At 42.7% G+C, this 14,215-nt stretch overlaps 1 protein-coding gene across 1 annotated transcript in view; it reads right to left on the bottom strand.

Annotated features, from left to right (window-relative positions):
* Positions 1–14,215, bottom strand: part of KIAA1210 (KIAA1210 ortholog) — a 74,058-nt gene that overhangs the window by 13,713 nt on the left and 46,130 nt on the right. Inside the window, exon 8 of the mRNA XM_059385189.1 lies at positions 1,639–1,836. Within this exon, the coding sequence (XP_059241172.1) occupies positions 1,639–1,836 (198 nt within the window). The remainder of the gene's footprint in view (positions 1–1,638; positions 1,837–14,215) is intronic.

Raw genomic sequence — 14,215 nt, 5'->3', positions numbered from 1 at the left:
GGACCCTGAGATCATGACCTGAGCCAAAAGCAGACGCTTCATGGACTGAGCCACCCAGGCGGTCTTCCTGGGCCTTTTTTTGATTAGGCTATGCAGAATAAGAGAGTCAGAGGCTCATACTACCTTTCTTTTAGCCAACATTTGCCATCTCCCAGGTTTGTGGTGAGGCCTCCCTGTGAAAACGCATATACAGGGTTTAGTGTTTAGTAATGGACCACCTTCTGCTTGACAACCGACCAAGGAGATTCTCTCGGAGCCACCAGAGGGCACCACAGACCTGCTGTCCTGCTGACTGTTCTTTAACTCCTATTTTGTTCTCTTTCTTTTTTAAAGACTGTTTTTTTGGTTTGTTTTTTAGAGAGAGAGAGCACACAAGTGGGGGAAGGGGCAGAGGGAGAGGGAAGAGTACCTCAAACAGACTTCTTGCTGAGCGCAGAGCCCGACGTGGGGCTCAATTCTGTGACCCCAAGATCTGAACGTGAGCCAAAATCAAGAGTCGGATGCCTAACGGACCAAGTCACCGAGGCCCCCCCTTGCTGTCTTTTTAAAGCTAAATTGCAGTGTCTGAGCTCGATGCAACGTGGTGGGGTGAAGAGAGTATGGGGTTGGAAGTCAAGACTGGGTTCTGGCCCCAGATCTGTTACCATCAAGGTGTGTGACCTTCGTCAACTATTTGTGCTTTAATGTCCTTCCCTATAAAAGGGTTGTAAATCCTTCAAGAGGCCTGGGAATAAACTCCCACATAGGAAGACCTTTTAGTGTCTTCCAGCTCTGAATACATCCCTTAACTTATAGCCCAGAGTCACTGAGGAATTGGGTGTTTGACCCAAGTGAAACTTGCAGCTAACCGACCCATCTTTTTAAACACTGACATCCATCTTCAGTAAATTAAAATTAAACACTAACGTTTTACCTTTTGCTAAAAATCTTTCCCAAAGACGTTACTTCCCTCTCTTCTTAAACAGGTATCAAGAAACACAGGTAAGCATTTCTTGATAACTTGGGTAAGTAATGAACACAATCTATCACATTGGACTGTGATAAGGTGTGGCCCTGAGGGATTTACTGAGGTGTGTAAGGTTTTGGAACCCTCTGCTCCCAAACCATTTCTGCCCTCTTTCTCTGCTGTCAGTGGTCCCATCACTCTGTTGTCAGATCTCCCAGTCTGGTGGCCATGTTTTTAACATAACTGGCCAGCCTCGACGCAGCTCTGGCGGCTAGGAAATCATGTGACACAACTTGGGGACATCTACGAGACACTGAGAGATCCCTGGGGGTAGACCAACAGGCTTCTGGACCACGGTTGAATATCTTCCAGGAGGAGGGTGTAGTGGATTCCCAGATGCTAAGCCCAGAAGCAGTTCCTGGGGTTCAGGTCCCTGCTTCTGCTTTCTTCAGTCCCTTATGTGTAAGTTCCACATGGAGAGGACATCCCACCCGCTAGACGCAAGTTTGCTCACCTCTCCAGGGAGGGGTGGGAGGTCGGCATCAAGCTTGGGACAGTGCCCTTGACTTCACCATCCTGACTTAGGGCCTGGATTCCTCAAACCATACCACTCCCCTAGCAGCAGTTTGGGAAGGTCGGAACTCATCTCTTATTATATGGGAGCTTATCCCCAGGCCTCTTGAAGGACTTACAGTGGCTTGAGGATTCTTTCTCTTCCTTTGTTTCCGGGGGTTTAAGGCCATCTTGTGTCGAGCTGGTGAGGAGTCCAAGCAGGTGCTGGCTGGGCTGTTGAGACTCATGGGCAGGTGAGTGCGGCTGGGAGAGGCAATCAGGGCATACGTGCTCATGCACTGTGAGTGGGTGGGTCCTGGTGAGGGCTCAAAGGAGCTCTGGAGAGAGGGGGACAAAAGCAGTGGGTCAACTCCCTATGCTACCACTGGTTCCGAAAGCTGGGAACTTCTTTGGCTGAAGGGCTCCTACAGAAGAAATCCTTGGGGCGCCTGGGTGGCTCTGTCGGTGAAGCGGCTGCCTTCGGTGCAAGTTATGATCCCAGGGTCCTGGCATTGAGCCCTGTACCGGGCTCCTTGCTCGGCGGGGGGCCTGCTTCTCCCTCTGCCTGCTGCTCCTCCTGCTTGTGTACACTCACTCTCTCTGACAAATACATAAATAAAAAGTTGCAAAAAATTAAATAAAGAAGAAATCCTTCATGAAGTAGTCCCTTGTCCTCCAGCAATATTGACCCTTCTAGTTCATGGGCTCCTTAGAGGCAAAGTGCACACTTCTGCTGGGTTCCTTATAGGTGAAAAACGAGAAAGAGGAAATCCGGATTGCTCCCCTGCTTAGAAAGGACTCAGGGGCTCCCCTTTGCCCTCAGGACAGGAAATCAACCATTTAATGGAGTTTATAAGGGCAAAGGATTTGTGTTTTCTCTTGTCCCCTATGCCCTTCTGATTAACTGGAGGGTCCTGCTGGGGTGAGTGGCACAGTGTGGGTCAGGAAAATCCATCAGGGCTGTGAGGTTTCTCCATAGGAGGGCTGAGTGGAGAGGAGAAAATCAGGCCGGAAGAGGGCTTGTGCGTAATCTGCACGTGCATGTGGCAAGCACTGGGTGTAATAGGCAACTGATGAATTATTGAACTCTATGTCCAAAAGTAATGATGTACTATATGTTGGCTAATGGAATTTTTTTTTTAAAAAGCTACCTTTATTTCCGGTTACTCTTGAAGCACGCCAGGCTGACGTGATGTGCCCCCATCTCCAAGGAGGTGGGGAGGAAGCCTGTCACCTTGTCCTCATTATGGCTGGCCTCCACCTCTCCAAACAGTCTGGTCCCAGGGCTCCCAGTTCAGTTCCTCTGTAAGAGCTTCAAACTGGTCTCCTCTGGGTATCTTGACATAGCACTCTGTACACCTCCAAGACACACCCCAGAACACGTCCCACTCATGAGCAGCTCCCAGTATTGGTGTCAGGAGAGCCTCCTCAAAGGCCAAGGGATAAATCACCTCTCTCCTGGACAGCAATGGTGAAGGACGTAGATTAGCAGGTGGACACAATCTCCATCTCTGTTTACACTAGCTCATTCTAGCTTTCCACAACTCCAGCGGGTCACCTGTGGCATTTGCAGCTTTGACCTCTCTCCTCAATTCCCCACCACTGTTCGGTGATAACCTCAGCTACTATCTTGGTTCCAACTGTGGTTCTTTTATGGCCTGGGATTCCGAAGCCTGACGCACAACACAGTGCTAATGGGGCCAGTGAGAGATCCAGGTCCCTTCTCTGTTTGGGGTTCTAGGGAAAGGGGAAGGAATGCTAGTTATTTTTGGTGGGGTCAGTCATGCAAAATTAGGAGTGGCCCCCAGGTCTGTTCTAACTTCTTCATGCAACTCTCATCTGTAAATTTAGAGAATACCTCTTCTGGGCACTGTATATTTGTTTGTGTTAATCTGGAGGAGTTGTTCATTGAATACTTAGTCTACAGAGTAAGGTCTCTTGTTTTGTGGTTCCGAAAGGTGCTCATGCTTCGGGGCAGGAGGGTCGCACAGTTCTGGTATTTGGGGACTGGATGACAACGTTATACTCCTACTAACCTCCCATGATCTGTCTCCCTGTTGTCTCTGTGCCTGTGTCTCCTGTTACTTTCTGTTGCAGACACACTGCTGGTTTGCTGTGCCTCAAACATGGCATGCGTGCCTTTCCCTCGGGGCGTCCTCACTTGCTGTTCCTTCTGCCAGGCATGCTCTTCCCCCCTCATTCATGCGGCTTCCTCTCTCACTTCCTTCAGATCTCCATACACAGGCCATCTTCTTCTTCTTGCCAATCCCTTCCCTGGATAACCCAGTCAAAGCTTTAGCCCTTCACCCTGACAAGTCTTCCTTGGGCACTTTGATCACTAATATACTGTGTATTTTGCTTATTTTTCTTGTTTATTGTCCATATCCCCCATGACAACTATAAACTCCATGAAGAAGGGTTTCCATTTGTTTTATTTACTACAGGATCCCTAACACCTAGAAACGTGCTGGTACATAGTAGTTGCTCAATAAATGTTTGCAGAACCAGTGAATTGATTATGTTAAAAGCTTCCACCAGATGTTGCCTGTCTGAGAAATTGCCAGAGAAATCTCTTTGGTTCTCTGTTATCATTTTACTCTTCCTGAAACCTTCCTAGCTCCACCCAAAGGTAAATGGAAAGAGTCAAAGAGGTCTGTGGCTCCAGAAACCCTAAAGGGACCCCGGGGCAACTGGCTTTCCATGAAGATGAACTTATGATGCCTAGACAGTAAGCAAAGATACATTGAATTTAAAAATCTCTTCACTTTGGTTGGCAACCTAAACCTTGTTGGGTAAACACTATAGACAAAAGCACTGTTTAGGGAAACTCACTTTATAGCAAAACAAAGAAATCAGGCTCAGCAAACTTCTGGCCAATGGTAGACTGAGTGTGTGCAAGACAGAACTTAGCTGTTCACAGCCACAGCCTATGCCAAGAGTCCATCAGACTTAAAAATAGCCACTAGTCTCCCTGTGCTTGAATGACTCTCGTTAAGGAATCTCTGGGTATTAGCTCTAAACACAGACCCACAACTATCTTTGAAATGGGGCTAAAATCAAGAGAGCAAAGCCATCAAACATTCTTCCCACTGAACTATGGCGCCCCAGCTCAGGCACAGGATTCGAAACAGCCCTAAGAGGATCTCTGTTGTTGAGGTCAGAGTATGTTGTATGGATATAGAGTATGTGTATATTTTACGATTTCCCTGAAACTCAGAAGTGAACTGAATAAGCAGCTCATTAAATAAATGATTCAAATAAACTGTCTGGAACTCTGGGCAGTGGTTCTGTAAGTATGGTCTGGGATTCCCATAATGACCAGCATCAGAATCCTCTGGAGAGAGTGTTGAAAAAAATGTGTTTTAAAGGACACATAGAGTCCTGATGAATAAGCCTGTCAGGGGAGGGTCCTGACGGTGGCTCCGTGGGCCTCTCCAAGTGAGTCTTGTGGGTTGTGACTCACTCCTCACTCTCTGGTGTGATGAGAAAGGCTCTCATTTTCAAACAGAAGCACAGCAAAATCCTAAATAACCCCACCAGTTGCCTCAAAACAGGAACCATTCATATCTGGATTCCCTCTGGGAAGTGGGGCCCTTTCCTGGGGCACTACACTTTCGTTCAGCCATATTGGTTAAGAGAAACCTAGAAGAGTCACCACAGGAGCCAACCGGAGGATTTTATGAGCTACCCGGGAAAAGCAAGCCTAATCCCTTCTTGGCAGGTTTCTGCAAGAAAGTCAAGTGAAGGAAATGGGACTCCTTTCTCTACTTTTCCTTCCCCTCATGCAACCCCTGGCCTCCCTCCCTGTACTCTGAGAGCTAACACACCCGCTGTCTACCCAGTGCGCATTTTATTAAGGAAGGACAAGATGTTTTCATTCTTTCCCCTGGGTTTTAGAGGGGAGTTAGCACAGACAACTTCGGACTAACAGCTGGAGTTAAATGAGCTCCTTTTGCCTCAACATCCGGGAGAGGTGCCAAGCCTGGCCCCTACTAACCCAGAATCTTCCTGGGGAAGGAGGCTGGGTCAGGCCTTGGGTCAGAGGAAGGGATCCTTCAGCATTGGTTGGTAGTGGTGCCAGATACCCCTTTGTATTAGTTCAGATAAGGGCTGCTCTTTGGAAAATTAAAACACATTTCAGTTCCCCTTTTTCCCTTCTGTCAAGTTTCTAGACCCAGTGCAAAATAGTTCAGTCAATAATCCACCCTTTTGATGGTTTCTTTATCTGTTGTATAACGCTAGCTTCTCCCCCCTTTTCTTTTAACTATTGATAAGAAACACTTGAGGGAAGCTAGAGAGCACTTTGGCCAATTCTCAGAACAAAGGAGAGCCCCCACGGTTACATCTTATATAAGGGCATGAACTGGTGGCTCTTTAGGCCCAGATTTCATCATCCATTGGGCCCCCCAAACTGTCATCCTGGGGAAAAGCTGCCTCTGAGACTGCCAAGGAGGTTTTGATACTGGGACGTTGGAGAGCTGTGTTCCGTGTGAGTCATTCAGCCAAAGGCTGGAAAGGTAATTATCCATTGAAAGCTCTCCAGAAGGAGCGGCAGCTCTTGGTGGAAACAATGGTTCTCAGTGGGAATCTTCTCTACCAAGACGTACTGGCACAGGGTATGAGACCCGATATTGGCCATTGGGATATTCATTTCCCAGGTGTGTCACGGAGCTTCTGTGCCCATTCCTGAGAATTCCTGTGCAACTGTTGCTTCATTCAGAATCTCTGTTTCATAAAACCTGTTGTGGTCATGATTTTGCCAACTAGAAAGTTCTGGGAGGTGGACTTCCACATATTCTCTGCAGCCCCCGTTCTCTGCCTGTCTCAGTTTCTTAACTAGCATGGAGAAGGAAGAACATGAACTTTGGAAATGAATAGACCTGAATTCGAGGTCTTAGTCATGCCATTTATTAGCCCTTTGACCTGGGACAAGTTACCTGACCTCTCTGAGCCTCAGTTTCTATGTCTCTACAACATATCTTTATGTCTCTGAGAGGGATGTTGGAAGGATGGAATTCAACAATCCAAGGGAACTGCCTTTCACAGAAGAAAGTCTCAGTAAATGTGAGTGGCTATTGCTGTCGTGGGTGTTAGTTGTACAAATTTAGAAAGCTGCTAGAGTCCACACGGTTTGGTGAAAAGTCCTGTGAATTTAGGCAGGACTCCTGGGTTTGAATACCAGCTCTCTCTCTCTCTCTCTCTCTCTGGTTGGCTTTGTAACCTTGGCCAAAGTAATTTCCTCTCTCTGAACCTTTTTTTTTTCTCCTAAAACAAGAACAATGCAATCTTTCCCCATCTATCTTACAGAGCTCCTGAGACCATCAAATGCACCTATAGATACAAAATCACTTTGTAAGCTATGAATTCCTACACAACAGTGGTGAGGGAGGCACTATGCTCTCCTTTGTTGTATCAGAGACTGATCTGTAGATAACAAAGGTGAATTATGGAGTAGGCCGCCCAGAATAAAGAAAGAGACATGACAAGGAGGCCTTACAGCCATCTAAATGAACTCTTCAGCAGCCAATACAACGGGCTAACTAGGAGCTGTTTTATTTTTTTTTAATTTTTTAAAAGATTTTTTTAATTTTTTTTATTTGACAGACAGAGATCACAAGTAGGCTGAGAGGCAGGCAGAGAGAGAGGAGGAAGCAGGCTCCCTGCTAAGCAGAGAGCCCGATGCGGGGCTCAATTCCAGGACCCTGGGATCATGACCTGAGCTGAACACAGAGGCTTTAACCCACTGAACCACCCAGACGCCCCTAACTAGGAGCTGCTTAACCCCTACCATGTTCAAAAGTGACATTTGTCCTGCAGGAGAACCCTATGGGCCCAGGAGTTCAATCAGCTCAAATTTTAAGCACTAAGTAGCTGATACATCCCTTTCTCAAGAGTGAAAACTGATTGGGTTGCATGTGCATGCCTTCTTTTCCACACAACTATTTTTCCCCATGAAGAACACTATTGAAGCAAAATATCTGACCTGCTCATTAGGGAATACAGAGGAAGATGAGTTGGGTTGGGAAAGTGGGAGGGGTGGGGGAAGGGCTAAGTAGGAGGATCCTCTGGTCCAAGGGTGGGCTAAAGATGGCCGGCCGGTGGGGTGGATGAGCCAGGCCCTGCTAAGGTAGACTGCCTGCTGGGGGAGCCCTGGGCTTTCGCATCTCTCTGTGCAGGAAAAGCTGAAGTCGAGCAGAGTCACGGTGGCTCGTCAGGGCACACACGCTCCGCAGGGACACCTGTTCGTCCTCAAGGCCTGTCTTGCCTGTACTCAGAGAACTGAAGCCCCTGAACTGGGACAGAGGCCTGGGACGCCCCCAGAGGAAGATCACTCAGGGAAGAAATAGCAAGTTTTGCTCAACCAAAACTCAAAGGGGGAAAAATACTCAACTCTTCACTCAGGGAAATGGGGAAGGAAGAGGCGGAGACAGCAAGGTTTCCGGCAATCCTTCCTATTCTGCCCCCAGGAGTTTGAAAGAAAAAGCGAACCTAGGGTAAAAGGTGTTCTGTGTCCTTTTAAAATTCTCTCTTTATCGCTATTTTATGCCATTTTAATTATTACAGGTCTTAGTTCTTGAAAGAGAACGTGTTTCCTCCTGCCACCAGCAGGGGGCAGCAGCTTAGAGAGGAAAATAAAATGGGCCGCTTGGAAAGACACCCTCCCCACTCGCCCTCAGCAGCATGCCCCAGCTCCGCGCGCCCACCCAGAAACTCAGGTATCTTTCAGTCTGACGTCCGTACTTGATGTGGTTTTGCGCCTAGCTCCCTAGTTGATCCTCAGCGAGAAGGCAGTTGGAGCTGGGTTTGTGGGAAAGCCTCTGAAGATAGACTACTTGGGGGTCATAATTTATGGGAAGCTTAGACTAGCATCTGGGCCAGCACATCTGGTTGGGATACTGATTACAGTTGCTTCTTGGAATGCCGCTGTTGCTGCTGTTGCTACCACCTGCCCCCTTGTGTTCACCATGATGAACAAATGAACCAGGGAGCATGGTGGAGGCAGCTGAGAAACGCTCGTTCCTGGGGTGGGAGGGGTTTGACCATACCACCCAGGAATAGACTTTCTGCCTGGTAGCCCAACATGTAACCTATTGCAAGAAAACTGAATACTTGAATTTATTAATAGAAAGTTGGTTACACCACTCTGGAAAACAGCATGAAGTTTCCTCAAAAAGTTGAAAATAGAGCTACCCTATGACCCAGCAATTGCACTACTGGGTATTTACCTTAAAGATACAAATGTAGTGATCTGAAGGGGCACGTGCACTGGAATGTTTATAGCAGCAATGTCCACAATAGTGAAACTATGGAAAGAACCTAGATGTCCATCAACAGATGAATGGATAAAGAAGGAGTGGTATGTATGTATGTATGTGTATGTATATATATAAAAGAAGGAGTGGTATGTATGTATGTATGTGTATGTATATATATATATATATATATATATATATATATATATATATATATTAGAATACTATGCAGCCATCAAAAGAAATGAAAGCTTGCCTTTTGCAATGACATGGATGGAACTAGAAGGTATTATGCTGAGCGAAATAAGTCAATCCGAGAAAGATAATTATCATATGATCTCACTGATATGTGGAATTTGAGAGGCAGAGTAGAGGATGTGGGGGGTAGGGAAGGAAAAAATGAAACAAGATGGGATCAGGAGGGAGACGAACCATAAGAGACTCAAAACAAACTGAGGGTTGCTGGGGGGAAGGGAGGTAGGGAGAGGGTGGTTGGGTTATGGACCTTGAGGAGGGTATGTGTTATGGTGAGTGCTGTGAAGTGTATAAGCCTGGCGATTCACAGACCTGTACCCCTGGAGCTAACAAAACATTTTATGTTAATAAAAAATTAAAAAAGAAAGAAAGTTGGTTACATTCTAATAGGGCAAATGTTTAGACTGAGGCTTGGAAATGTTGACTATAAATAATTTAACTCTGTTTTTGACCTAAAAATACATAGCCTACTCAAATTCCGGAAAGAGAAAACCCTATGTCTTCAAATGTTACCTACTTTTAAAGACAAGAATTTAAAAGTACAAGAAGAAGGAAATAAGGGAATAAAAATAAGAAGGGTGCACTGGGGCACCTGGGTGGCTCAGTCCATTAAGTGTTTTCCCTCAGCTTAGGTCATGATCTCGTGGTCCTGAGACAGAGCCCAACATTGGGCTCCCTGTTTGGTGGGGCATCTGCTTCTCCCTCGCCCTCTGTCTCTGCCCCTCCCCCTGCTTGGGCTCTCTTTGTCTCTCAAATAAATAAGCAAAATCTTAAAAAAAAAAAAAAGAAAATGGGTACCCTAAGACAAAGCAATTAAATCCAAAAGAAGGTAGCAGTGGAGGAGCGGAGGAACAAAAGAAGGTATAAGATACACAGGGGAAAAAGAACAAAATGGCAGCAGTAAGCAGTTCTTTATTAGCAATTACTATGAATGTAAATAAATTAACCCTCAAATCAAAAGACAAAAATTTGCAAGATGGATTTAAGAAATATGATTTCTTTATATGCATATACAAGAGACTCACTTTAAATCTAAAGACACAAATAAGTTGAAAGTGAAAAGATGATAAAAGATATTCTAAGCAAATAGTAACCAAAAGAGCCAGGTGGCTACACCAATATCAGACAAGATAGACTTTAACTTCAAAACTGTTATAGGAGGGCGCCTGGGTGGCTCAGTGGGTTAAGCCGCTGCCTTCGGCTCAGGTCATGATCTCAGAGTCCTGGGATCGAGTCCCGCATCGGGCTCTCTGCTCAGCGGAGAGCCTGCTTCCCTCCCTCTCTCTGCCTGCCTCTCCATCTACTTGTGATTTCTCTCTGTCAAATAAATAAATAAAATCTTTAAAAAAAAAAAAACTGTTTTAGGAGATCAAGATAGATTGGATACACTGATAAAAGGGTCAATTCATCAGGAAGCTAGAACAATCATAAACACATACACCCCAAACAACAGGCTCCCCCAAATACATGAAGAAAAATGGACAGAATTGAAAGGAAAAATAGTTCTACAACAGTAGTTACAGACTTCAGTATCCCATTTGCAATAGTAAATAAACAACTAGACAGAAGATCAATAAGGAAATAGAGGACTTGAAAGAATACTATAAACCAAGTAAACCTAACAGATATATACAGAACATTCTATACAGCAAGAGCATAATGCATATTATTCTGAAGTACACATGGAACATTCTTCTGGATAGACCAGGTGTGAGGCCATAAAATAAGTCTTAATAATTTTTAATTATAAAATTTTATAAAATTAGTATATATTATAATTATATAGAATTATAATAAAATTATAAAATTTTAATAAATTTTAAAAGATGGAAATCATATAAAACATCTTTTTAACTACAATGGATTGAAACCAGAAAACGTAAGGAAAGCCAGAAAATTCACAAATAGGTGGAAATTAAACAACACAGCTGTAAGTAACCAATGGCTCAAAGAAGAAATCAAAAGGAAAGTTAGAAAATACTTTCACATGAATGAAAACTAAAACACCACATAAAGAAATGTATGTGATACAGTAAAAACGGTTCTTGGAAATGTATAGATATACATGCCTATATTAACAAAAAAGAATGTTCACAAATCAATAACCTAACTCTCCACTATAAGGAACTAGGAGGAGAAGACTAAACCCAAAGCTAGCAAAAGGAAAGAAATAATAAAAATTAGAGGCAGAGATAACGTAAAAGGGAACAGAGAAACAATAGAGAAAATCAATGAAACCAAAAGTGGGTTTCTTGAAAAGTGAAACAAAATTGACTAATCTTTAGCTAGATTTACCATGTTAAAAAAAAGAGAAGTCACAAACTACTAAAATCAGAAGTGAAAGGAGACAATCACTAGTGACCTTAAAGAAATAAGAATTATAAGACAATACTATACATAATTGTATATCAACAAATTAGATAGCCTAGGGGAAGGGATACATTCCTAGACACACCCAATTTGTCAAAATTGACCCAAGAAGAAACTCTGAATTCATCTATAACAGGTTAAGAGAATGAATCAGTAATCAAAACTTCCCAACAACAACAAAAAATATCTGGAGCAGATGGCCTCACTGGCCAAACTTTTAAGGAATAATTCACACCAATCCACACCAATAATTCACACCAATTCACACCAATTGAAACAAATATTTCAAAAACAATGGAAGAGAGAATACCCCAGTTCTGTGAGGCTAGCATTGCCATGATTTCAAAGCTAGATAAAGGTATCACAAGAAAAGCACACTATATATCCTTGTACACACTGTATATTCTTGTACATATAAACTTATATGGACTTATATCCCTCATAAAAACACATGCAAAAATGCCAGCAAACCAAATCCACCAGCCTATTAAGTCAATTGTACAGCATGACCAGCTAGGATTTATCCCAGGATTGCAAAGAGGTTTGCATATGAAAATTACTCAATGTAATATACCATATTAATAAAATGAAGGGAAAAAATAACATAATCATCCTAATGGATACCAAAAAACATATGACAAAATCTAAAACCTTTTCATGCCAAAAACACCTAACAAACTAGGGATAGAGAACATATGTGAAAAATGCATAGCTAAGATCATACTCAATGGTGAAACAGTGAAATCTTTCCCAAGATCAAGAATAAGACAAGGATGTTTGCTCTTAGCAATTTTTTTTTTTTGCTTTTACCACTTTTATTCAACATTCTATTGGAAGTGCTAGCCAATTAGGTAAGGAAAAGAAACAAAACCATGCAAATTGGAAAGGATGAAGTAAAACTATATCTACAAATGACACGATCTCATATGTAAAAAATTATATATGTACATATAGTTGCAGTTAATATAATTATAATAGGTAGTCAGGTGGGGAATTTCAAAGAGAAATGGAAACTATAAAAAAAAGAACAAAATAGAGGGTGCCTGGGTGACTCAGATGGTTAGGTCATGACCTTTGGCTCAGGTCATGATCCCGGGGTCCTGGGATTGAGTCCTACCTCAGGCTTCCTGCTCAGTGGAGAGCCTGCTTCTCCCTCTGCTTCTCTCTCTCTGTGTCTCTCATGAATAAATAAATAAATAAAATCTTTTTAAAAAAGAAACCAAATAGAAAATCCTAGAACTGAAAATTACAATGTTTGAGGGGGAAAATCCCAGATAGATTTTGCATTCTCATAAAAGCAGAAGAAAATACCAAGTGAATTTATACAGAGAAGTCAATAAACAAGGCAAAATATGAAGAGAAGAAATTAAAATGTTAACAAAAAATAAAATTCTAAAGAATCCCCATAAATCTGGGAGAGCTAATAAATGAATTAATCAAAATTAAAAGATACAGGATCAACACACAAAAATCACTAATCATGAGCAATCTAAGAAGGTAATTAAGAAAACACTTCCACTCACAAAATCATCCAAAAAAAAATACTTAGTGTTCCTGGGTGGCTCAGTTCATTAAGTGACTGCTTTGGGCTCAGGTCATGATCCTGGAGTCCCAGGATCAAGTCCCACATCATACTCCCTGCTCAGTGAGGAGTCTGCTTCTCCCTCTGACCCTCTCCCCTCTCATACTCTCTCTCTCTCTCAAATAAGTAAATAAAATCTTTAAAAAAATACTTAGAAATAAGTTTAACCAAAGAAGTGTGAGACTTGTACATATAAACTACAAAACATCACCAAAAGAAATTAAAGACCTAAATAAATGAACAGTCATCACACGTTCATGAGTTGGAAGACTTAATGTTAAGATAGTGATACTCCCCAAAGTGACCTCAAAATTCAATGCAATCCCTGTCAAAATCCCAATATGCTTTTTTTAAAAAAAAAAATTAAGATATTATTTACTTATTTGAGAGAGAGAGAGAGAGCATGCACACAAGCTGGGGGAGGGGCAGAGGGAGAAGCAGACTCCCCACTGAGCACGGAACCAAATGTGAGGCTCAATCCGAGGATCTGAGATCATGACCTGAGCTGAAGTCAGACACTTAACCCACTGAGTCACACAGGTGCCCCTCCCAATGTGGACTTTAGAAGATATGGAAAAACTTATTGTAAAATTGATATGGAATTGCAAGAGACCCCAAAAAGCCTAAACTATTTAAAAAAAAAAAAGAAAGGAACAGAATAGGAGAATTCTCACTTCCTGATTTTGAACCTTACTACAAAGCTACAGTAATCAAGACAGAGTAGTACTGGCATAAGCAGAGACATACAGATCATTGGAATAGAATTGAAAGTCTAAAATTAAATCCATTCTTGTGTGGTTAACTGATTTGCAGTAAGCGTGCTAAGAACATTAAGTGGAAGAAATAATAGTCTTTTCAACAAATGGTGCTGGGACAACTGGATAGCCACGTGCAAAAGAATGAAGTTAGACCCTCTCTCATAATAGATCTCAAAATAGATCAAAGACAAATATAAGAGGTAAAACTCTTAGAAGAAAACATAGGGGTAAATCTTCATGATCTTAGATTGGGCAATGATCTCTTTGACATGACACCAGAAGTACAAGTACCAAGAGAAAAAAAAAATCAATAAATTGGACTTCATCAAAATTAAACTGTTTTTTAAAACATTATTCTTTTGAGAGAATTAAAAGACAACTTACAGAATGGGGGAAATATTTGCAAATCATATATCTGAAAAGGGTCTAGTATCCAGAATACGTACAGGACTCATAACTCAACAACAAAAAAAACAAGCAACACAGTTAAAAATGGGCA

The sequence above is a fragment of the Mustela nigripes genome, chromosome X, assembly GCF_022355385.1.
Source record: "Mustela nigripes isolate SB6536 chromosome X, MUSNIG.SB6536, whole genome shotgun sequence".
In the NCBI taxonomy this organism is placed as follows: Eukaryota; Metazoa; Chordata; class Mammalia; order Carnivora; family Mustelidae; genus Mustela; species Mustela nigripes.
This window is presented reverse-complemented; position numbering and strand designations above follow the sequence as displayed.